Source organism: Athene noctua, chromosome 4 (assembly GCF_965140245.1).
Source record: "Athene noctua chromosome 4, bAthNoc1.hap1.1, whole genome shotgun sequence".
NCBI classification, from domain to species: Eukaryota; Metazoa; Chordata; class Aves; order Strigiformes; family Strigidae; genus Athene; species Athene noctua.
The window spans coordinates 54,940,619-54,965,746 of record NC_134040.1 but is presented as its reverse complement, the minus strand read 5'-3'; the positions used below and the strand labels follow the sequence as shown (position 1 = coordinate 54,965,746).

Here is a 25,128-nt window from a genome sequence, read left to right as displayed (position 1 = left end):
TTGTGTGGTCCCTTTTATCTTGTGGAAGGTTTTTTTCACTTAATTATATTTCCTTAGCGTAACAAACCTATATAATTTTTGTAATAGTTACTGTAGTTTTCCATGGGGTTCTACCACGTAGAAATGTATTCAGAACTTACTCTGTGTCTCTACTGGAAAGAGCTGTCTGCAGAAATCTATGGTGCCTTTCTAACTCACTAATCCTAGGCAGCTCAGGGAAATTTAAGGAGAATCTCAGGATGGAAAAGTGCTGCTAGTTCTATTAAAACCTATTAAAAAGACATACAAGGAAAACTGAAGTTTAAACAAGGCTTGGGGAAGCCCTTTTAGAGAAAATTTGTTGTTTTAAGTAATCCTTATTTTTATCATTAAGGCTACTTTTGTTTTGCTGCAGACTTGCATTGTGAAAACTAATGGTCAGGAAAGAATAAGAAAATAGTAAAATGATCCAAGCCCTGAATTGCTGCCTTTATGGTTATAACTTCCTTTACTTCAGTTGAGTTCCCCTGGCAGAGCTGCAAGGAAAGCTCTACCCCATTAAATAACAGAGTTCATAGTACTAAATACAAGCACGTATGAGATCATCTCTATATTTGCAAGTAACCCCTAAATTTTGCTGATGAACTCCTGCCATTTTGTTAGTAAATATTTCTAGAATAGATGACATCTGACATAATTTTGTACATACATACTAAGGGTGCATACATAAACACACACACATATAATATATATATATACACACATACATACCTTCACATATGCATATATGTGAACACTTCTAAACATCTGTCTCAGAATTTGCTGCATTCATTTGATTCCTTTGAGTCTCTGGAATTTCAGGATCTGCCGCCTTCTAATAGGGAATCTCTAGTTGTGTTGTTTCAAATGCTGGTTTAAATAAAAAGAAAAAGAAAGCAGCAGCAATACAGCACATCACAATAGCAGGTTAAATATAGAGATGGATTACAGAGCCATTGTTTTCACTCCTGCTAAATAAGACAGTAGTCTTAAAATGGAATGCCACTTGACCTTTCATGTCTTGTCAGTCTGTGATTGTACTTAACTGATGAAGGGAGGAAACATTTTCCCCCTGGATCTGTCCCCTGTTGATATGACAGTTGCTACTGCTGGGTCACGCCATGCACAGGAGGCAGAAACCCAGTGCTCCAGAACACAAGAGGGATCTTGCAGCTCATGGAGGAGCTCTGTCCATGTCCCACAATGACACGCGCTCTTTTTTCAACTTCTCTCAGCTTGTGCTCTCTGCTGGCCATCTCAAATCACCACCAGTGCTCAAACATTCAAAAATCACTTACTTTGAAGTGGAAATTCTTGATGTACAAAGCAAGAAGCAGATCTGCATTGTGGACAAGGTGAGTGTATTTTTCCCAGCTCGCTGGGGATGTGCCTGGTTCATACAGTGCCAGTTCAGGGACTCTGTTTTCACTCTGGTGTGGTCTTATTCTGTAATAGAAATACTTTCCTTTTCTCTGGGAGATACTCAGAACTTCTTCTTAGTGATAATCCTTGGCTGTTTTCCAACACTGGTTTCTTTTAGAACTCCTGGCTGCTCTGTGGGCTCAAGATATGTCCTTAGGCTGTCTCTTGACAGTTAGATTACAGTGTTTATTTCAGAATATGATACTTAAATGTCTGCTTCAGAATGGATATTCATTTTTAATACATTTGCAAAGCTTAGCATCACCACGATGCTGGGGGTTCTTGTTGGTCTCTAAATGCACTCATATGTGCCCTACTTACCAGATTGGGCAGGAACCCGGCAATTTTTAAAAACTTTAATTTTTAAACAAAGGGTCTTAGCTAAAAGAGGTGCTTTTTTTGTTTTATAATGTGAATTAAAAATATAAACTACAGCCAAATTGTATAAGTAGTATGAGAGGACTGGGTAGAAAGGAAGTTTACAACACAGTAAACAACAGCTGAAAACATGCTTCATAAATATTTTCATCACAGTTTTTGTGATTCATTGTCCCTCAGCAGAAGAGCTGGTCTCTTGAGTGCCATGGAAATGGGAATCCTAATCTATTTAGACCATAGGATTTTTCAGTAGCATAGTAGAGTTTTGAGACTTACTGTTTTGCTAGAAGAAAAAAAATTAAAATAAAAAAAATCCCTTATCCTCACTGGCAACAGCTGGAACTGGTGGATAAGTTTGCTTCAAATGTTTAATTTAATGCCTTTGAAATATGCAGGGTGGAATACTACCAGATTTCTAGTGTTCTTGATCATTTAAAGGGTGTTTTTTTCAATTTGTATGCCTAATTAAAGGTAAATGTCTCATTTGTTCATTCTTAATGGGGCAAAATAAAAGGGGAAACATGTACAAAATGGTCAAATAAGATGACGAGTTCTAATGATAATGTTTGTATTATTTAATTTACTGAGTGATATTTACACAGTTATTAAAAAGTTATCTAAATACTATACTGAGTAAAATTCTGATCCCCAAAAAAAGACTTGAGTCTGTTTGTCATCTTAAGCTTTCCTATAGTGTCATTAAAAGAAATACATTAACAGAAACAGAATCAGTTGAAGAGGCGCATTTCAGGAATCCTTCCACGATACATGGAAGAACTGTAGTCTGCTGGGATAATGGCAGACTCGTGTTTTAATCCTTATTCTGAATTTTGATGAGCCTGAGCATTTTTTTTTACTTTCTCCAAACCATGGACTCTGCCCCTGTAGTGGTGGAAAGAGAGTTATGAGTGGTGATTGTGAAGTATTCTCTATAAAGAGGTAAAATACACACAGAGGATCAGTAACAACTGTAAACTGGAAGAGTCTGCTCATAAATCTATGTTCAATTTGCACAGCCATGACCAGAAGTATGGACTTTTTTTTTTTTTTTTTTTGGGGGGGGGTGGGGGGGTGGGGCACAAAACCAGTGGATTGGTGTAAGTATAGTGCAAGGCTGAATTTCCAAGGCTGCCTAAAGAATTTGGCTTTTGAATGCACGTTCACCTGGCTAAGTCTCTTAATTTGCTGTGATAAACCCTTCCTAAGGCAACCCTGAAATTCAGAAGTTGAGTTCCTTACTTCCATGAACACTGTTAGTACTGGTGAACTTCATTTCAGTTTGTTTTTAGAGCAAACAAGAGACTATTTTACTGGATTATGCATAGTCTTCTGCTTAATTAAATATTACGTTGATATAGACCCAACATGACACTTCTAATGCCTGTTTTCTGTTTGTAAGATAATTATGATTAGCTTCATTTCTCGAGGTTGCATGTAATTATTACTTGTCAGGATTTACAATAGGAGAGAATAGGAACCATAGATTTTAAAATGTATGTATTGATACTCTTATTGCATATTTTTAGTAGATCAGACTATGATGATTTAGCAAATACATTTGTAATATTCTCAGATTCATAAATCTAAAGGGACAAACTATATTATAATGGCAGAGAGAAGACCTCTGAGAGAAACTCAGGCAGAGTGATTAGATAATTAATGCTATGTGGTTAAATATCAGTCATGGCTTACAGAGGGTTAGTTTCTATGAGACTCTTGCATATGCATATGAATCCTATTCAGATTAGTGAGAGCTCTGTAAAGTCTGCAAAATGATGATATATCTAACTTGTTTTGGTATTTAGAAAGAGAAGATGTCTTGTGCTGAATGCAGTGTCAGGGATTTAGAAGAGGTGTGTTTGGCTGTGTTATCCTGAGCAATCAATTGACATCAATAGGCTTTGGATCCAGCATAAGTAACTGTGAATTAATTCACTGTCTGTAAAATGAAAATAATATTATTTCCTTTGCTTTTCTTACCCATCTTATACTTTGGGGAAAGATCAGTCACTTATATTAAGTGAACTGTGTGGTTACTATAAGGTAATTGGTTTAAAGAAACAGAATAAATATGTTATTTGCCTGCTTTTTAAGCCCGTCAGATACATTCACATCGTACTGTAGGCTTTTCCACAGTCAGGAAGGAAAGGCAGAAAAAGCATTATTGAAGACAGTAGTAGAAGAGGAAAACCCCAGACATTTTGTCCTGAAGTCATCCCCTCAAGGAGCTGGGTCTTGAAGAAGACCTAATCTTGCAAAACTTGAAGTAAACTCATAAGAGTCAGCAACACTGGCAGTTCATTTTGTACATGTATACTTTGAGCAAAAAATTCTTTATAGGAGTATAATTTATTTTATTTAATATTGTCAACCTGCTCTGGGGACTTTCGCTGCTATGGATATGACATTATGCAAGTGGTTTGGTGCACACGAGCTTTTCCAGCGAGTTACTTAAAGAATTTAAAAGAGAAATAATAACAGTGTGAGATCTTTTTCCCCAGATTTGCTCTTGGTACAGAAATTATTTCTGAGGTGAGATGTCATGGAGAAGACACTTTGGATTTTGGGGATGGGGAGAGAATGGAGGAAACACAAATTTGCCTTTTTCCACTTACTCTGTAAAATGTCCCCAAACAAATCCTGTCAGGGCAGCAGGCACCAGTGATTTATAGACAAAAGGAGGCTACCTTTGACAGTTGGAAAAAGGCTTCAAAAAAGAAATTAGTATTGAAAGCTAATTTAAACCTGGCCTTAAAAGCAGTATCTAAATGCTTGGAGGAGGTACCCTGTGAGCAGAGGTATCCATACTCTGAAGTGATGGCTGGAGGGGGACAAAAGGCACTAAAGTTTTGAGGAGATGTATGAGCAGCCCCCTGCTCTTGTGTGCTGCCCACGAGAGGGCAAGAGTCCAGATGTGAGCGTCAGTCTGAATGACAGAGTCCTGGGTCTTCCTTCCTTCCCCGCTCCCCAGGGAGGCAGGCCCGTGTCCTCATGCACAGCGTGGCTTGGCTGTACACAGAGCATCTTGCCTGACCTCAGATTCCTCTGTGGCCCAGGAGAGGATTTCTCAGAACAGAAAGGTATTTACCCAAGCAGGCAAAGGCCTTACAAGAGCTGGTGGCTGAAAGCCACAGTTAGGGAAAAATAGTGAAGAAAATTGTCCCATATTTTGGGGTGACCAAAGGGTGATAAGTAACAGTTAGGTATCTCGTGGGTGAATCTTCAGTCTCTTCAACATGCAGATCAATACCGCATTTTTTTGATGTTCTGTAGTTGAAACATGAGTCATACAAGTTTCTTGCTCAAGGGGTGAAAGAAGTATTTAGCAAGAAATAAATCACTTCTTTGGCCAGTGTAAAACAGCAGGTGAGCCTAGAGGATCACAAGTCCCTTTTTTCCTCACAATTTATTCATTTATTAATATCTATGAATTAAATTCCTGTCTGTCTGTAAAGAGGGCATGTAATTAGTGATTTCTTATTAGAAATATTTTCAATGAAGAGTCCCAAAATGTCTAAGGATTTTGGCTCCCATATTACTTCCAAAAAGCTATAGAAAACAGAACATGCAAAATTCATCAAGTCTTAAAAGCAAAAGAAAATAATTCCTTTTTGTATTTTTTAACAAATAATCCACATTTTTCATCGTCAGCCACAACTTATGAAAAATACATAGCTATTCAAAAACTGTTTTACTTGTACATTATTCCAAAAGCCTGATGTAGGTTAGTTTTAAAGTTATCGATGTGCAGTGATTTGATTTATAAATGCTGTTAAGGCAACTCATAACTGTTATAGCATTCATCGTATAATATTTTTTCTTCAAATTAACTTGTAGTAAAATGTATTTTCCCCCAAACATAGTGCAATATAATTAATTTTGCATGAGTTGCTTTTAAGGCAGAAAGTGTTACTCGATATAGTTTTTACAGAATAAATCACCTTTGGGGAAACCACCAGAGAAAGCTTTTTCCCATCAAAAGCCTCAGAGCTCAATAGTTTCATGCTATATTTTGCAAGTTAAGCTATAACCAGAGGTGTGAACTCAGGTTTTGGCTCCTACGCAGTAGCCCTCCTTTCCAGAAGGCTTCTTAAAGCCTACAGAAGAGAGCTTGCTTCCTAATGTGTGCAGGGAAGAGCCTCTTTTCTTGGTGTGCTGCAAAGATGATGGAAGCTACTTTTCTACTGTTCCTTAAACCAGCCCTCCATGTACCCAGTGCCCTCTCCCACGGAAATCTCTTTGGACATCCCAGTTACTGATAGTTAAATGTTTGTTGTTCACGATATATATTGTGGGAACATTTAACTATATGTTTGTGAGTGTACACATACTGTGCAATGCCTACAATGAAAGTCATGTGAACATTGTTATTTTGCTTAAATTAAAGGATCCTTTTGTAGGGCCTGTCCTTCTGTTACATGTTTTTGTTGTGGCCAGCACAACACAAGTCTATGCATCAATCCAGTCACTTATGTTAAATATTACACAGTATATGTATTACTGCCTCTTTTGCCAAAGAAGAATTAGGACTTATTCTGATTGCTCTGAAAGGCTTATCTGGCTCTGAAGGAGTTCACAAGCATTTTTGTTTGTAATGCACCTAAACCAATAGTATCCTTGTATCTGCACACTATGGCTTAACACTGTATATTGCATTTATACTGACACGACAGCAAAATCAGATACATGCAGAAATGGTATCTCCAGTATCAGAAAACTATTACTCTCACCTGTGTGTTGCTGCTCTGTCACAGAAAGTGAGCAGCCAAGAAGAACAGTCATCACCAGCTCTCTTTTGCATAGTCATCTCCAGCAAATAAAAATAACTTCTCATGTCAGGACTTGGAGATTAAACATACCACATTCATTTTAGGTGAGCAAATACAATCATTAAAGTAGGTAATGAAACTGTGTAAAGGAACTCTCTGCAGTACCAGGACATTGCTTTTTACATCAGACTCTCCTCATTTGTTTCATTCTAGGGAAGTATAGTAAAGAAGTCTTTTCCCAGGAAAAAAGTTAGTATTTTCATTGCCTTGTATAGTGGTTTTTTTTTCCCCTAAACTTGCAATTATAGCATTGTACCTCACAGGACTCTACATTCTTCCTTGTGGAGAATAAGCAGAACCTGTGCACTTCCACAGTGGCCTCATTTCATGCATAGGATTTTTAGGATCATCATCTTTCTCATTTAAATAATCAATTCAAACAATTAGAGATGTCCTGCCTCTGATGCCAAAGATGCCCAAAGGGACTGAATAACCAGCTATGTCAAAGGAGGGGGCTTCCACAGTAAGACCACACATGGATGCTGAGTCCCACAAACTAGAGATTCCCACAGCAGTATGGGTGAAGGAACACAGACATAAAATTAGCTGAATGTATGCACATTGCTGTGCAAGTCCTCCTTTTTCCTTCCTTTTGGAAGAAGAATTTCATGGTGTCTTGTGTCTTTTACTGTATATTTTCACAGCATCCAGCACAACAGGGATCTGGTCCCTGCTGAGAAGCACTGCAAGAAAATACATTACATTTACAAACATTTTATAAAATCTGTGTGTTCTTGCCTGTAAGAATTGAATCTTACACCTACCCCCCAGTGCTGGAGGTGATGACAGTAGTATTTTCTTCCTCAGTTATTAGTTACACTTGGTAAAGTAAGTAAACATATTCAAATTCTGTTGAAGCAACGCATTACACTAATTTCTTCCTGCTTTACTAGAAATTCACATCATTTTAATGTCAATATAGCTACAGATAGTTTCAGATTAGAAGAGGCAACGAGCCATATTAATTTCTGCTTGCTCTTTGCTGTCACCAGTCTTGTTTCAATGTGGCTTTTTAAATGGAATACCTGGAGAAATGGTCTTTGATTTATCTAGAAGAGGAAGGCTGAGGAGGGGAGAAGCTGGTAACTTTAGGGCATTTAGCATTTGTAAAGGGATAATTTAAAGAATTACAGAAGCTACTACAGAAGACTAATGCTTCAGCTGATGCTACTTTTCAAAGCTTGGAAGTGCCTTTAAATGACAGGTTTTATAAATCTCTTATTTTAGATAGAAAAGTCAAAGCCTGGGGGAAAGGAAGAAAGACTGAAATATAATAGATGATCCAAAAACTTAAAGCTTAATTCAAAGTTCAGCAAAAACAAGAGAATGAATCCTTGAGACACCGGTGGTGCTCCAGCTCTTCATGAACGTATGCCATTCTGGCCAACAGTAAAAGCCAGCTACGCTACCAGAGCAGTGAATATTGCCAAAAGTGTGTCTGTAGAGACAGATTCCCAGCCAGTGTGAAAATGTCCTCTTTCCAGCAAAGTTATGACATTTTACCCCAGCTGCACATTTGTGTTATTGCATCAAAGATAATTCACAGATTATTGCAAATTATGAATGTACTGGAGCAATATAAGACCATAGGGAGCTGTAGATGTTTTATTAGTCTAATAGTTAATCAGCACAACCCACAATGGAAATTTAGGTGTATAATGGCATCTCATACAGGCATTATTGTAGCATTAAAATACTTCTGCCCATGATTTATTGAACCATCAGAATGTGCTTCAGGTTCTTTCTGAAATCAGACCTGTGATTCTTCATAAAATACCTGAGCCATGTAGTAATGGATCTATAAATATCTGTCAGTATATATTAATGCTATCTTTATAACATATCTGCCTATGCTTAAACAATTTTGGATTTTAAGAGTCCTTAAAATGCAAGCTTTCCTTTTTTTAATATGTACAGCTCTTGTGTTACAAGAGGACAAATTGTGACAGTCAGAGAATCTGTACCAGAAATACAGCAAGCATTTCTTCATTGCGCTTGGTATTGTGACAGGTACTCAGATTTCTGACTGACCTGATGATGTCTAATTATTCTCATATATCACCCTCTTTTCCCATTCCTTTGTGCTTCTCATCTTCATACTTGCCCTCAAGGACCAAAGGGGGCTTGCTGTCTCTCCATCTTTCTCTGCCTGCTCTCCAGCATAACTTTGGACCTACTGGCAAAATTTAAATACAGCTGAAAGAGAGAGAGAGAGAAAAAAAAGAGGCTCAGAAAATTACTCAGGTCCTGCTTGTCTAATGGAAGCTTGTGGCTAGGTAGCATAGTGTTTCAGAGCAGGGAGCACAGGCAGAGCGCAACCTTCACCCCTGCTGTGCCTCAAGCCAACTCTCAGCTCAACATGCGCATTCTGAGTGGGCAATCAGCAAGTGCATGGCAGGCAAACAGCCCCCCAGCTTCTTGCCCAGTAGAAATGTCATAGGAGTCAGGGAAGGGATATGGGGCAGCTGGAAAAGGCTTTGAGATCCTTTATTAAAAAGTAAGGCTTTATCAGCCCTGCTACTCATAGAACCACTTGTTTTGCCAATACATGTTCTCCTGTGAATTTCCTTTTGAGTTGGTTGATCCCACTCTTAATTTTGTTTTCATAGAGTCCCCCAGATGGTTTGTGACCATCCTGTGCTAAGTATTGGTTGAGTTTCTTGGGTGTACTGCTTGAGTTTAAATGTTAGCAGTCTACATAGGTATAAAAAAGCAAACATAAACCTCTACAGCCATTTGATAGAAAAAGGAAGACAAATTCAGAGAGATTTCACAACTAAGCTATATACTTAATCTGTGCTAGGACCTGCAACCAAATTCCAAATAAAACCATAAACATCACGTTCTTCCTGAGAAGAACTGGTCAAAGTTAGGGGGTTTTTGTGGTTTTGGGTTTGTTTGGGTTTTTTTTAGTGCATATCCCAAATGTTTTCTTTAGAAATGACAGTGAAAAAAAATGAGTCTTGAATGTTTGATGAGGTAGAATTTGGGAAAGATTATACTACAAACTAATTTGGGAATATTTCAATCTGTTCTAACACAATAAATATTTTACTTTGAGTGCAATTTATTTTACAATTCAAAAGTGCATTTATTAGAATATTATTTCCTATTGGGTTATTCTCCATGTCATGAGAACCATGTGTTATATTATTTTACACTATCATGATTGATGTGTCATAAAATAATGCAAAAGTAATGAAAGTTCCATACCAGCAAGAAATAAAAAGATATTAAAATAACACAATAAAATTAATTTTCATCATGTTCCTGAAGCAGGATTTAAAAAAAAAAAAACCAAACAAAAAAAAACCCAAACAAAAAAAACACTATTTAATTTTTAAAATTTGAAGTCAATACAAATTTACCCATCCAGAGTTTTGCCAGAACAAGTCTATTTCCCTGGTAGAAAAGTGTTGTGACAGAGGGTTCCTGACTGGTTCTGCTGTTAAGCTCTCAAGGTGAAGACATCAACCTTACTCAGTTCTCTTCAACAAAAGGTCAGAATGCATGGAGGCATACCAATTCTGGTTAGATCTGCTCAGAAACAGGTGGATGTGGTGAATTCTGTAAATTGAGGGATGGCCTGCATGCCTTCTGTCTGCTAATGGATTGCATTCTCTTTACTTTCACTCATCTTTAGCAGAGGGAGAAAAAGCTCTTTCTAGTGTCTGACACTTTTTCAGAAAATTTCATACAAAGGGAGAGGACTTTTTTTTTTTTTTTTAAATAAATACCCAGCTAGCAGTACAAAACCAATGTAACATCTTTAGAGACAAACTTGGCTAGTGTAAATTGACATGACTGCACCTGGCAAGCATGTGGTTATGTATATTCTTAGATAATTTGACCCATAGTGACTGGAAATATTATTCAATTGGATTATTTCATATGCCTAAATTCATGTGACCATGTAACAATCTAGGAGATTCCTAAGTGATACAGTCCTCTACTCAAGTATATGGGAACTGATGAGCTAAAACCATAGTTCTGGATATCTCCAGTTTCTCAAAATAATGGCCCGACATGAGAGTTAGCTGTTTGGTAGGCAGTTCACTGCAGTCTACCCAGTAAAATATTCAATTCTATATATAAAGCTTTTGTGTAGTTGCTGACAACACTTTTCTATATGTAGTTACTTCAATGTCATTTTCACGGAGAGCTCATCTATTTATATCTCTTTGGACATGACCAGCACACTGGTACACCGAGCTAACAAGAGAGCAGTGTTGGACACACTCAGGGAGGTTACAGTAAAACAGTACTCAGTTTTTAATGCTGTCTTTGAAAATTAATGATAAGAAAAAGTAATCTGATCTAGAAGCCAAATTCACAAAACATGGAGATCAATTAGAACAGGTATTTTCCTGATTAACCTTCTGTGAAATGCTGCTGATTTCTAATAATACAGTGTGGTCCCAAGGCCAGGACAGAGTGCAAAAGCAGTAATGATGAAGTATTTGTTGAGTGCTGAATTTGGAAATTACTTGGCTTTCTCATTAGTTATTCATCTGTTATGGGGTCAAATCTTCAGCTACAATAAGCTGATGTCATCCTTCTGAACAAATTCACCTTGGCTGAAGATGGGGGCCTCTCTGGTTAATGAGCAGCTGGAGCGGCAGAATTTCGGAATTTTTGCCATTATGGAAAATGACTGCCTGTTGGAAAGTAGGTGACTCAGCAAGGCAGTGGTACTGACATGTCACAAAGAGAAAAAATATTCAAAGGGAAATGTTGAATGGAAGATCACTTATTTGCTAAGATTCTATTATTCAAATTCTTATTGATATTCTTCTAACCTCTAACCCCTAAAATAATTCTTTAGTGCAAGAACTGTGTGATGCAATTACATACAGATCACCAGATTTGTTATAATTCCTTGACTTATAAATGCGAAAGAGGTATGAAAGTGGATAACTATCTGATTAGCTTGCACTCACAAAAGGCAGTATTAAGTTCCCATAATATCTTCCACTCACTGCTCTTCCTTGAGTCATAGCCTAAGTTACTAATACAGCGTTTTAAATCTTAAAAAGAAATGTGGTGCTTTGTGCATAGCTGCATAAAGGAAGGATAGAACTGGAATGGATGACCCAGCAGGTTCTTTCATTCTTGAACTCCTAAAAAATGAAAAGTTGACTCAAATGGAAAAGTGAAATTATTTTTGCTATGAAGGTACAGGAAAAAGAGGGTTTGAGGTTCTAAAATCATCCTTTTCTGAATGAAAAGTGTAATGAATGCAACCCACACCTGTAAAATCTGCATTTCTTCATAACATTTTTTTGTAAAGAAAAGTAGTCTTGAACTTTACACATGGTAGCAACTTACTGGAAAGTTAACTATATTTAAAATCTGGTGTTAGACTACAAGTTATGAAGTTGGAGGGAAAACTGGCTTGACCATCAGACACAGAAGATATGTGCCAAGTAAGAGGTGTTTTTACAATGAAATCTGTCTTATTTTAAATAAACTAAGGGTGGTCTTTCACTCTGTTTTCCCTTTGTGTATTTGAAAAGTGCTGAAATAGAGGAAAAAGAAGGTTATAATGCTTTCAGAAATAATTTAGAAGAATAAAAGGAGACTAAGACTAATAATTAAGTGAAATGTTCCAGGGTGCTTTATTCAGTTAGCACAAAGGGTAATAAGAGCAGATGCTGTTCCAGTCCTTACAATTCTTTAGCTCGTATTGATGTACAATGAAAAGAACAAAAGATAATTAATGGTCTACGAAGAGGACACTCTTAGTAGTAAGCTGATGTCTCAGCATCCATCTTCACATTGATCAATATTAGAAACTATAACTTCACCAGTTGTTTTATGAGGTCCTTAAAAAAAAGGACACAGAATTATCAAGATCATAAAAAAATGTATTTCATTCTTTTGTGGCTATAGCCTTTTTATTCTGCCTGGGAAAATACCCTGCAATTCTTCTATGTCATAGCCCATTCTGAAGAGGAAGGTATTTGTGACATTTTTCAGCTTGCGATCTGTGTAGTTTGTCTCAAGTGGAAGAGTCCTTCTCTAAGCCAGCTGGCCAATAAAACAAACGTCTTCCTCCCCTCCTGGCTGTGTGTGTGCTCCAGGCCTTCCCTGGGCTCTTGCAGGCCGTACGGTGTGGTGCCACACATAGCTGCCAGACTGCGACTAACCAACCAAGCACATGCTCTGCCCGGGCCTGAGCTGGCAGGATTTAAACCACCTCTAGCCTAAAGCAGCTTGGACGTAGTCAGGCACAGCAGTGCTCTTGCTAATGAGCTCTGCCTCTCTCGTAGGTGTCGTGCGGAGCACAGTCCCCTCCAGCTGCCGCTATGCAGTTCAAGCACCAGCTTTGGAGGGAGGGGAGGTGGTGTGTGATGGTTCACGTCACACCACATGCATACACTCACTGGCTCTGCTGCAGCAGGCCACTGTAAGCACAGATCCTGGCCGGCACTTTGTAACTTTGAAAGACCTAAGGCATGTGAATAGTTCTATAGGTAGACCTAAACCATGAGCATATACTAATTTTTTGATAGCTAAAGTTAGGTGATATGAATTCTGGGGCTGGCAGAGCAGGATTTGGAGGGGAGAAAGCACTGAAAGCCTCTGGTTGAAAAATGGGAAAGGGATTTAAAGGCACAGTTGCTAAAAGGGGCTGGACTAGAAATTTTGCACTTATTGAAAGCAGTGCTGCCCTGAAGTCAACACATATTTGGGAGTGCAGGAGACGGAGACTGTGGGCTCTGTTTTGAGCCATTGCTAGTCTGTAAGCATACTAAGCTTAACTCAGCTTCCCTTGACTTAATCAGATGATCAGCTCTCCAGAGCATGAGTTCGCCCTGGCTATTCTTTCCCAGAATCTGGCATAGTGAGATGTAGATCTCCTGTAGGGATGCAGGCCCTGCAGTAATGCAGTTTATACTGTATTTAGAAAGCCAGATCATCCTCCATCACGTTGGAGAAGATCATCCCTGTCCCTGAGCTACCAATGCCAGCTCTGAAACCCTTCACACCTGCCCTGTGCTAGGACACGTGACAGATTTCGGTCAGCAGTCTTGTGGGCTGTATAGTTGTTGCCAGCTAACATCACTTGCATCCATATCTGATGGATTCAGGACTCCAGACCTCACAGATGTGAGATTAGAAGGTGTGAGAAAGAATTTCAGATAATATTAGGGGTTTTGAAAACATAAAAAGCCCCTATCTACCATATTCAAGTCCACATTACGAGAAAAGGCACATGTAGACCACGGAGATGTGCTGTTCTACTGGTTTTTGCATGGAATGGCTTAAATGCATGAATACAGATAAAAAGTTTTCTTTCCTTTCTAAACTGTTAAACATAAGATGGCCTCTTCTATAGTTCCCTGGAGCTAGGAAGAAAAGGGATCCAGCTGTCATCAGGAACTCCAAGGGCAATGTCCCTTTTCTGGCTCAGTACTGTTCAACATAGCTTGGATGCAATACAGATCTTGGTGATGGTGGGAAGGGGGAAAGGGAACAGCCTTGGTTTCAAGAAGCCCAGCCCTTGATTTGGGTGGAGTTGACATCACTTAGCAGGTGCAACAGAGAGACAAATCAGGGTTTAATAAGGGGTTCACTTACAGCAGTTTCTGCAGTAAGGACTTTTCCAATGCCCAGTAAAACCCTCTGTAACTGTGGAAGAGAAAGAATTCTCATCTAAACTCAAAGAAAAAGCTAGGAAAAATTCTGAACTTTACATACCATTTAGTGCAGGTATCATTTTACAGCTTTAGATCATTGAAATCTCTATTGAGCTCTCTGCCTGTTCATATTATGACTGAAAACAAGTTGGTTTACTCCTAAGCATTAATGGCATGTATATTGTATATTTGCATGGGGCATCAAATTATATAAGAGCAAAACTTTTCTTTCTATACTAATTTGTGGCTTTTGAGTCAGCAATTTTATTTTCTTACATCAGTATTTCTCCAAACTCAGTCTTTTCAGCAAAACAACCTATGTTAAGGTGCTGATTGATCTCTACTAGCAGAATTTTTGTTCTTCTCTATTTTTTTGCATGGATATTGTCACAATTCAGTAATAAGTAAGATAGATAGATAGATAAATATCACTAACCACATTTGGAAGAAGTGCAACTACAGGCTAAAGATGATGCCAAGATCCAAGCAAGGTTCAGTAAGTTCATTAATGCTGAAATGTATGAGTTCTAACTAAGGCAATGAAACAGGTATTGGATTGCCCAGCAAACCCCACAGAAATCCTTAGGTGAGAAGAGACAGACAAGCTGCTGCAGAGCAAAACTTTTGGATTCCTTTGTCTGCCAAGAAGGCTGTCAGGAAACTGCTGCATTCTGGTTAGACTGAGGGAAGCTAGAGATGGGGTGAACCAGGTGATGAGTGCCCAGACAGGGAAAATGGTGCCGTTTCTCTACCTCAACCCAAAGAAATTCTGCTGCTCCAAAAGGTTTCGCTGTATGTCACCACCACTTCATGCTGGTATTAGCCTATGCTGTGCAGGTGCCTAAAGTCTCCAGGGAAGGTGGTTTTCTGCATTCTACTGTCTGACTGCAGCGATGAGGTCTCCAAAGCAGATCCCCATAGTTAAGATTTAGTTCAATTTACTTCTCTCTCTATGCTTAAATGAACAATATAGAATATTAAATCAGTATTAACTGCAAATGCATGGTCTTGTTAAGACCAGACTCTTACCTCTTGCCACCACAATCTCAGTCTCAACATACTGGTTCCTGAACTGTTCCATTGCCTCTCCTTGTAAGTGCAAGGTACTTCTAAGTCCTTCCCTCTAGTAAATTCTAACTGTGTTTCTCAGATACTTTGTACAAAGTGTATGAAGAAATCAATATACATAACAAAATAGAGCCTAAAAGGCCTCCAGGCTGCCATCTAACACTGTGACACCTGAATTGCTTCAGTGCACATGAACAACAACATGCAGAAGCAAACTCATTTCAGGCAGAAAGGACAAAACCTGCCGCCTTTGCTACAGGCCCCTCAGAAAAAAACCTTTCATGTCTCCAAGGGACATGCCCCAGCATGTTTGAATCTAACTTTAAAGCTATTCCTTCATGTTGTCCCACTGGTTTGATCCTGGGGCACTTACTGCCTCAGCCAGGACCAGCAGCTTTCCCTCTTGACCCTTGGAATCTTATCCTTCCATTGGCCAAGCAAAAGGGGTCTAGGCTATGTGTAAACCAAATGTGGACAATCCTTAATAATGTATCAACATGTGAGAGCAAATTTGCTGATTTGTTTCATTATTGCCTAAGGAACTTGCAGACAAATTGAATCATCTCTTCATTAGAGGGGGGGAGAAGGGATCCCAGAGTGAACAAGACAGAAAAATTAATCTGCATGCATTTTGTATTCTTTTCCAGGTACCTCCATCATCTACCCTTCTTGATGTGAAACACAAATTTCACAAAGCATGTAAGTACTATGGCTAGCAGTCTAGAGGCATGGTTAGAGGCCTTTCAGCTTGGAGAAACTCTTAAATTTATTTTTCATGAAATCTTGCACAAAATCTGAGACTGGCTTGACAGCTTTTGAGCAGTGTTTGGATTAAGTTTCTACTGTAGCTATTACATGTGTGAGAGTCTGGAAGGAGAGGACTGCATAATTTATCATTGCCAGCCCATGAGAGGCAATACTTTTCTGTTCTCTTTTTAACACTACACAGTATCAATTCAAGACCACAACTGCATTTGCCCTCCCAGTGTTATATTAAATAAACTTCGAAAACTTTAGACTGCTTCAAGCTGGCCATAAACAGACTGTGTAGGTTAAACAACTACTGTAGTGAGGAACTTGAGCACAGAGGGATTAAATGACCTATCTGGGATCATGCAGGCAATCTGAAAGACTTCCCAATTGACTCAACCATCTCCAGTCCCTTAATGGTCAGGGCAACCTTCCTTTCTTCTAGTAACATTTTCTGTTTTTTATATCCGTGAGGAGGGGAGAAAATAGTGGGGGAGAGGGTAATTTTTCCATGTACAGTTTGCAGATATGGACCTTGTACATGAGAAGAGATGAGAGCAATCATACTCTAAAATCCCTCTTTTCTTCCTGCCAGAGAACAGAGCAGTTTTGCTAGATGCTTCCCTTCTGCCTCCTCCTAGCCACATGCCTCCAGCCCTTACTAGAGGGAGGTGGTTGGAAAGGTGGGAGAAAGAGCAAAGAAAGTAGCCAAGTGCCAAAGTTTGATGGCATTTACCTTTATCCACTGAATTGCTGGTCAGGATTTTGAGGAGTGGGGCCAAATGTACCTGAAATCTACAGGATGTATATGCGTGTAAAGTGTTCCTTGAGTTCTGAAATGCTAAAATACTGCTGTATCTGTGTTTGTAGAGGTCCTAACAGTGCCACCCTTGCTTCTAGACTGAGAAACATTTCTCCCACTCCTGCCTGTGGGAAGTATGGTGCTACTTGTGATGAGGACTTCTAACCTTGAACGTCACCCACATTTGAGATGTGTAGGTCTATGCAAGGCATATTAACTTGAACTGGATTTCTTAGAACTGCAGAGGTATTTAGTTGAGCAGAAAAAGATACAACAAGAATTGATAGTTGGAAGTGAAGGCAGAAAAATTCAGATTAGGAATGAGGTGTTTGGTTCTGAGGGACAGGATGGTTTGCTATTGGAATAAGCATCTTAGGTGATGGGCTTTCATTGCTTTTAGAAAAAAAGGTGTATTCATCTAAAGGCTAGATGCCTTTTGCAGAACAAAGGTTTAGTCAGACACTAATACTCTGAGTTCAGAGTAGGGTAAGTAGAAGAAATATTATGCTTCTCCTCTGTCCTTAGAATTTTATAAAACACTAAAGCTTGAAGGTTCATGCAGTTGCATGAACATTCAATTGATGAAGCAAAAGGATGTTGACTTGACTGTTCTAAAACTACTTGTTTTCACTCCCTGTAAGGGCTTGTAAAATGCAAAATGGTATAAGTTCAAAAACCCCACAGCTAAATATGAAAAGACTGAGTGCATTTTTTTATTTTTAATTTTTAATATTTCAATCAGTATCCCATCAGTTTGTGAAATGCAGTGCATTTCTTCCCAGACTCTCTTAAATCAATTGAAACTGGATTTATATTGATGCAGCTTAAATCAGTTGAAGATCACTGGCATAGAGGTTTATGCCAGTTTAGAATGTAATAAGGTTTATAATGGATTTGGGCAAAAATGATGCAAGTCTGTGTATAAGCCATTTTAATGGTGCTTGTTTTCATATTTAGAGGTATCTTACTCCTCAAATACTCCCAGCGATGTAAGTGAAACTGAGTGTAAAAGAAGACAGTAAGCAATAAAACAAAACATGATACAGACCGTGAACCGAAACGCTGACAGTACAGCATTTTACAGCACATGGAAGGGCTGACATGTGGCTTCAATGCTTTTTCAGTTCTCATTTTTTACATCAATTCCACTCCCGGGAGCACACCATATCAATGTCCTGTATCCTTTCTTTCTTCCCATTCCAGCTCATTGCTTTGATCGCTTTTCCAGTTCGGCCTGGATTTTGTTGTCTCATGAGGTTCCCCCTTCCTCCTCCTTTGCCACTTGCAAAGAACAAATCTTCACATTTTTTTGTTCATATAGTTTGGAGGATGACAGCTAATAGAATACAGTTCTTTTAGGCAAGAGCTGAGAAGCGGTTGAAGCTGATCCGTGGATGCTTTTGGTTAGTGTGCTATTTTATACTAGCTCATGCATTCATTTCTGTCATTTCATGTGTGCCAGACTCACATGTTCCCCTATAATCTCTTGCTAAAACATACTCCTACGCACACCCCCTTACAGTCTCCCTGTCTTCATACATTCTCCTTTGATCACCCGTGCAATTAAGCTTTCTCCCCAGCTGGTATCTTGTCAGCCCTTCAGTGAGAGGAACCCCTGTGCAGCAATTTCACCAGCATCATCTCTGTCACTGATCAGCTTTCACTGCCTGATTCAAGAAAGGAGGAAAAAGACTGGATTCTAAATTGCAGCACAGGAAGCTGTTAATCATTAAAATAAAAGAAATGGGATGCAAGTGACACATAACATGTTACTGCTAAGTCGTTTCTAAGTCAGTCAAACATTAGTTTGGATCTGTGTGTATACAGAAGGCAGACTTAGAAGTCCCGGAACAAATATGGAAATACTCCTCAGCCCTCACTTCATCAAAACTGTCTCTACTGAAGTAAGCCCAGCAAAGCCTAACCCTATGCCTTCTGCGGTGCTGCGTTCATCTGGGCAATCACAGTTTTATCAATGGAGATTTGGGGATCTGTGAGCTCTTAGTGGAGAATAACCATTTAAGACAAACTGCCATTTCCATGGGAATTCAAAGGCTTTCTCTGGACTGAAGACCACTGTTTTGAATCAGACCTGGTTGCTGTAGCCACTACCCCTGGCAGGGACTGGCAGCACCAACCAGGGTCAGTACTGAACAGCAGTTTCCCTGTTGCAGCTTTACAGCCATCAGCTCTACAGGGGCTTTCTGTAACAGATGTTAGATCCAGGCTGTCATGCTTAACAGCAAACATCACACCTGCCCACCATGAATCTGTCTAATCCTTTTTAAACCTACTTACAGTTTTGACCTCAGCAAAATCCTCTGGGAAGGCATTCTACAATATCAGTATGTGGTGGACAAATGTCTACGCTTATACTGCTTGATATTTTCTGCCTGAAATTGAGTGTCAGCTGAGTACCTGGGTGTTACTGACCATCACACTGTATTATCTAAGGTATGGTCAAAGAAGCCTCAATCAAATTGGTGCCGTGCACTAGGCGACTTTACTACTATTTTCTTCATTCCTTTGGCTAGATGGCAGAGGTGAAACCAAACCAAATCCTAAGTGTATAAGACAGAAGACTCTTGTCCCATTTTCTCAATTGCTTATATCGAGTTAGGTACCTGGCGTTTTCTTTATCTGTAAAGATTATGTTTTCAGTGAAGAAAGAAATACCTTATAGGCTAAACTTCACAAGCTCTTGTCCTTGGCAATAACTCTTCACCTTTAATTTATTTTTATCTTTGTAAAATGTATTGGACTGATGGGGGAGGAAATCTTGCAGATAGAAAATGAAAAACTGTAATAATGATGATAATTCAAGTATCACATAACTAAAATAAAATACTTCTAGAAGAGGTAATATAGTGGAGTCAGAGATCGTTAAATATTTTCAAGGTTAGTGCACAGAAGTTGCTGAAAAAGCTCTTGAAAGAAGAGGAAGAACAGAAAGGAGAGGGGGAAATAAGATCTCAGCAATACTGTAACAAACTCAATGGATGCAACCTCTTGCACAAGGAAGTAGCACAACTAGAGCTACTCCTTGAAGTCAGAAGAGTGAACTTGGGGAGGCCAGAAATTGCCCTCTAGGCAGAAGGAGCAGACGGGGAAGGAAGGGCAGATGGGAGGAAGCCTGGAGATGAGTGAAAGGAAAAGGGAATTTGAAAAGAGAACAGAAAATACCATATGTAAAATGTCCAGGTCTGCAGAGGGGAATGAGGTGCTTAAGGAATAAGGAACATTATAAACTGCCAGCTGTCCCAATAAAATATTAACTCCTAATCCTTCAGCTCCAAAACTGCAGGCCCCTCCATCTAAGCTAACAGATGTTACCTAAGGCATTTGAAATAAGCAATGTCAATGAAAGTAAATCATTAAGAAAGAAATTGTCAGTAGATGGCACTCAAGAATAAACAGCATCATTTCTGGACACTATGAAACTTTAGAAGTCTGCTAGACAATCTTAAAACTCCTTCTTATAGGTATTTCTGTGGCGATCTTAAGAGCTATGTTCCCTGGAAAATCACTGAGATATTTTCTGTTGCTTTCCTCTAGAGAAAGGACAAGGAGAAAGACAGTGCAATTTCTTCTTCATGGTGGGGACCAATTTCTCTTTTAGCCTCTTCCTTACAGGCTGTAGGGCAGTGTGTTAGGATGCATTCATCTGCCAGGTTTTACCTACTGCTCTCATCCTGCATGCTCCCCAGAAGCCATAGCAGAAGAGGCAACCCCTTAGATGCCATCACCCTGCAGACCACCTGGTCACAGAGTCTGACTCCCTGTACGAAAGCAAGATCAGAGGCTCCTGTGCAGGCCCTTCCAACACGCTATTTCACCTAGTCAGACGCTCCCACTGACTTCCAAGTGCCTTGAATAAGATCTTTATCGCCTAATGCAAGGAGATCCCTTACCATCTCAGAAGACAAACAGAAGCAGAAGTACCATATCACACAATTCTCTTTCAGCTGCATGGAAGGCCTTTGCATATTTTACCTACTTCTCTTTTCAGAATGATCAGTTACTGCCTCCAGCTCACTTCTCTCCCCAGCTGCCTGTCAGCAGTGCTCAGCTCAGCCAGTGCTGAGCAGCTGGAAGGAGAGCAGCATTTTGAAATCAACAGGTTCTTGTTTGCCCAAAACCCTGAAGCAGGTCTTTGAAACACAGAACAGTGGAAGCCACATTGGCCTGATGAAGAGCAAGGACAAGAATCTCACATTGCTTAGAAATCATAAAGCAAGCCTTGTGAGAGGAGATTAAGACACATGAGGTACTAAAACTAATCCTTTAGTGGAGGAGGGCCTCTTTCTTTTCTCCTTTGCAAAATGTCTGCTAAGGGTTTTCACACTCTCAGTCTGCAACTTTCCTGTTTCTAATGACATCTGAGAGCTAGTAGAATGTTTCTAAGAGCAAGGGTTTAAGGAATAACTCCATAATTTGCCAGGCCTGTGTTAAAACACAAGAGTTGGATACAGAGCTGTTGCTGGAAGGATGACTGTTCTTACTGCATCACGTAATTCCCTTCTAGAGGCTGGCTGCGATGTTAAACTGCAAGGCTCAGAGAGGTGAGAAAGGATGCTGTGGGGATTAGTCATTAAGAGCAGTACCAGGGAGAATGGTGACTGCTAAGCCAGTGACTTGCCTACCGGCTCTGTATAATCAGGGCTGACTGATAACACAGTCTTGCTGAGAACCTGCAGTTCCTCTGATTTCTCCACACTGTCTATTACAGCTGGATTCTCAGGTTAAAGAAAGTTAATGAAATCTGTCAATTTTGATGCCTGAGAGACTCATGTGCCCGATGAATACACCTGCTGGGGACTCAGAGAAGCTGAATTATGCTATTTATGGCTCTCCCAAGCTGACTTCATAGTCTTGGCCTGTCAATCAACCAGAAGCCCTTCATGTGTCTCACACACTGAAGAGACCCAAATAAGTAATATCCAGGGCATAGAGTGGAATCTTTCTTCTGCCCTATATTAGGAGAACAGGCTTTGAAAAAGCCAAAATTTTTGAGAGGGCCATAATGGGTTCCTGCCATGAGTCTCCTTGAGCTGGATGCACTCACCGGACAGAAAAGCAGCTACAAAGTCTCTGGCTTTTAACAAATCCTAAACTCCTTCCTCCCTGTTTTTATTCTAAGTAGTTCAAGCTAGCCCAGAGTAACAACTCGAATCCGTATATGACTGGGTTTTCAAAAGGATAGGCAATATCCTGCTGTGCAGGCTGTCTGACTGCAGAGCTCATAGGCGCAGCGTTATGTCCCCAGCACAGATTTGCAGAGCGCATCAGGTTGGCAGTCACATCCAACTATTGTTTTCAATAAATTTTCCCCTCTCTGCATTCATAACAACTCAATTGGAAATTAACAATGAAGGCGAATCACTAGGGACGGGCAGTTATTGTAAATGGGCACTAAGAAGTACAGTGATTTCATCTGGGTAAATTGCTCATTCATCTGTGTTGACTTTGTAAATGAAAATGACTAGATTAGGAGGAAATATGATATTTATTTCATCTTATATTTATAATTTATTTTTCTTTTGTCTTAGTCACAATGCAGATAGCAGTAGAAGACTAGTTTATGATAAATTTCAGTATCCCTCAAATGACACAATTTTAAGCTCTTTTTGCTTCTCTGTGCCTGTCAGCACAACTCAGTTTATTAGAAACTCCTTGAATTTCTTGTTACTGCCATAGCAAGGCTTGTATATACTTAAAATCTTTAATTTTTGTTTTGCAAGGTTAAGCACAAAGTAAGCAACAGCTCCTGCCACAAAATTCAAGCCAGTTCCTACCATCTTCCTCCCCAGCTCACAATCAGAGATCTAATCCCTGAGTAAATTGCTTCCTGCATCTGTGGCGCGTGCATGTCAGAACAGAGACCTAAATTCTTGCCTTGGCATGCTGCTTTAGCCACGAGGCCAGCCTGTCTGGTAGGCTTCATTTCTGATCTGCGCAGGAAGAAGTATCAGAAGTATGACCTCCTCTCAGCTGATTTGTGGCATATCTGTGCAAATCTCTCCATACAAAATACAAGAGTCTATCTGCTGGCACAGATTTGTGTAACTTCAATTTATGGCTTAGCTGTCAAAATAATTGAAGCACACCTGTGAAAGCTGGGAATACTTCAACTTCTTTTGTAATAACCAGTCAGGAAATGAGAATGGCATCATTGACCTAGCAGTTAAAAGAAAGAAGCAGCCAAACTGAGTTAGCCTCTTGATTTTCATCTTCAAAGTGACTAAAAATTTACCTTAAACTCCAAAATCTTTCCCCTCACATTCTGTGTTGGAATTACAGAAAACCAGTTCTGGCCAGTTTTTGAAAGGGACAGACAATGCATGGAGTGCTCCAGCTGAAATCACAGTGGTGTAGCCATCGGGTAGTGCTCCAGAAGGTGCTGTGCACTTTGCAGACACTATTTTGCATCCTGAGATGTGTTCATAACCCTCCCATTTGAGCCCTGACTTGTGTGTCTTTTCTTGACACTAAAGCCCAGAACTTGCATTTGCACATTTCTAGCTGGGGTGCTGATGTCTGACTACTTGCTCCCAACTTAATTGGACTTAATAATGACAGGAAGCCTCAGACTAGGTACCTGCAGTTCACTTTTGCTGAGCACTTGAATGTCATTAAAAGATATTAAATCAGCCTGAAAAGCATCTGATCTGATATGCCTGGAATTTTGCTTTCTGAAATGTACATGTGGTTAAAAAGAATATTTTCCTTATGTACCGAATTAAGAAACTGCGGTTGAGGTTTGGCTCACCCAGCTGGTTTAGAAGCAGTGCACTTAGTAGCACAGGACCTTAAGCAAGACTTTTAGGGTCAGATTTTTAAAGGATTTTGGTCTTCTAAATATAACAATAAAAGCCAGAGTGCCAGCTGGGGTTTTTTAAGTCTCCTGATTTACATGGAAATGAATATGATGTTTAAAACTTAGGTCTTTAAGACTGGATTCAAAACCAATGGGAGTCATGCTATTGACTGGGTGAGTTGTGCGCTAGACACTTTCTCTCCTTCGAGCTTCATTTTCTCATCTATAAAATAAGAATAATTAACCTGACTTTCATCCACCTTGAAATCTTTTGTCTGTTTTGGCTGTGATCCCATAAGAAACATTTGGGACAAAGAATGACTTAAATATATGCCTAATGACCTATTGAACCAGAGGAAGTAAGGTGTCTAAAACACAAAAGCCAGGCTATCCATTAAATGTTCACAGAAGTAAGATGACTTTCAGAAAAACCAGCAATATTTAAACCAGCAATGGAAAAAGTGAAGATCAACTCAAAAACTTTAACAGAAATTCACATTATTTCTCTTTTTTTGGCAGCTGCTGAATCTGATGTTATTGCATTTCATTAGCAGGATTACAGATACCATTTCAGATGACTAACATAATAAAAGAAAAGGCAGAAAATCTACTGCGATGTAGCTTGAAGCAGAACTGGCCCTCTCTGCTCTCTGGGATATTGTTCCCAGCTGAGATTTACAGGGCTCTAACAATGCATCACAAATGACATCCTATGTAAACAATCGGAGAACAAATGTGAGATGGTATTTAAATGCCTCATTAAGAAAAGGAAATTTCATAGCTAGAGTCTTTGCTTTTCTTGCCTTTGCAGTAGATTTAATTGACAGATCTAGATGAGAAACAACAAAATTTGTTTACCAGAGTTGCCTGTTATTAGTTACAATGTGTCTTATATCAGTGCCTATGGCTCAACTGAGAAAAGGACAGTGCCAGGCCCTTTGGAAGTACTCCAGGCCCTAAAGAATGTCTGGTCTAAGGTAAAATGAAGAATTAAAGCCTACTGAACTGTTAATAGAAGATGCCAAAGTAGTTTTGGTTTTTAAACAGCTCCTACATTAATTTAAACTCAGGTATTACAGTTTTTGTCTGAAGAACAGATGGACTTCCAGCGTGAACCTGGTGTTTGCCACCAGACTCATGTGGGTTCAATGTTCATTCAAGGAACTCAAGATACTAAAAGCCCCAGTGGATCTTCACGACTGTGAAAACAGTCTCATGTACAGATGCCTGTTGATTACAGCAGGGCCAAGATTATTTCATGCTTTTAAATATGCTCTGCATCAACAGCAGGTTTTTCATAGGGATCCCTGTGCTTTTGGACACCAGTGTTAGGCAGATGGCTTTACGGAATGTTCCAACAGTTTCTCTTATGAGGAGCTGCATGGTATGGGTCTGCATGAA

At 39.4% G+C, this 25,128-nt stretch overlaps 1 protein-coding gene and 1 long non-coding RNA gene across 8 annotated transcripts in view; one reads left to right on the top strand and one right to left on the bottom strand.

The window, feature by feature from the left end:
• LOC141960256 (uncharacterized) overlaps positions 1–25,128 on the bottom strand; it is a 42,633-nt gene that overhangs the window by 14,554 nt on the left and 2,951 nt on the right. For 2 of the 3 annotated variants that reach the window (XR_012633590.1, XR_012633589.1), the window contains exons 2-3: positions 8,679–8,843; positions 751–888 (exon numbers count right to left, since the gene is read on the bottom strand). This is a non-coding gene — a long non-coding RNA (uncharacterized LOC141960256). Of the gene's footprint in view, positions 1–750; positions 889–6,548; positions 6,660–8,678; positions 8,844–25,128 lie in introns of all 3 variants that reach the window. The other variant, XR_012633591.1, reaches the window with a different exon arrangement.
• TECRL (trans-2,3-enoyl-CoA reductase like) overlaps positions 770–25,128 on the top strand; it is a 74,961-nt gene continuing 50,602 nt past the window's right edge. For 2 of the 5 annotated variants that reach the window (XR_012633588.1, XM_074905389.1), the window contains exons 1-2: positions 770–1,373; positions 16,006–16,057. Coding sequence is in view for 4 of the 5 variants with exons in the window: in XM_074905389.1 (XP_074761490.1) it covers positions 1,140–1,373; positions 16,006–16,057 (286 nt within the window). In the remaining variant the exon portion in view is untranslated. The remainder of the gene's footprint in view (positions 1,374–16,005; positions 16,058–25,128) is intronic. The other 3 variants (XM_074905388.1, XM_074905385.1, XM_074905386.1) reach the window with 3 other exon arrangements.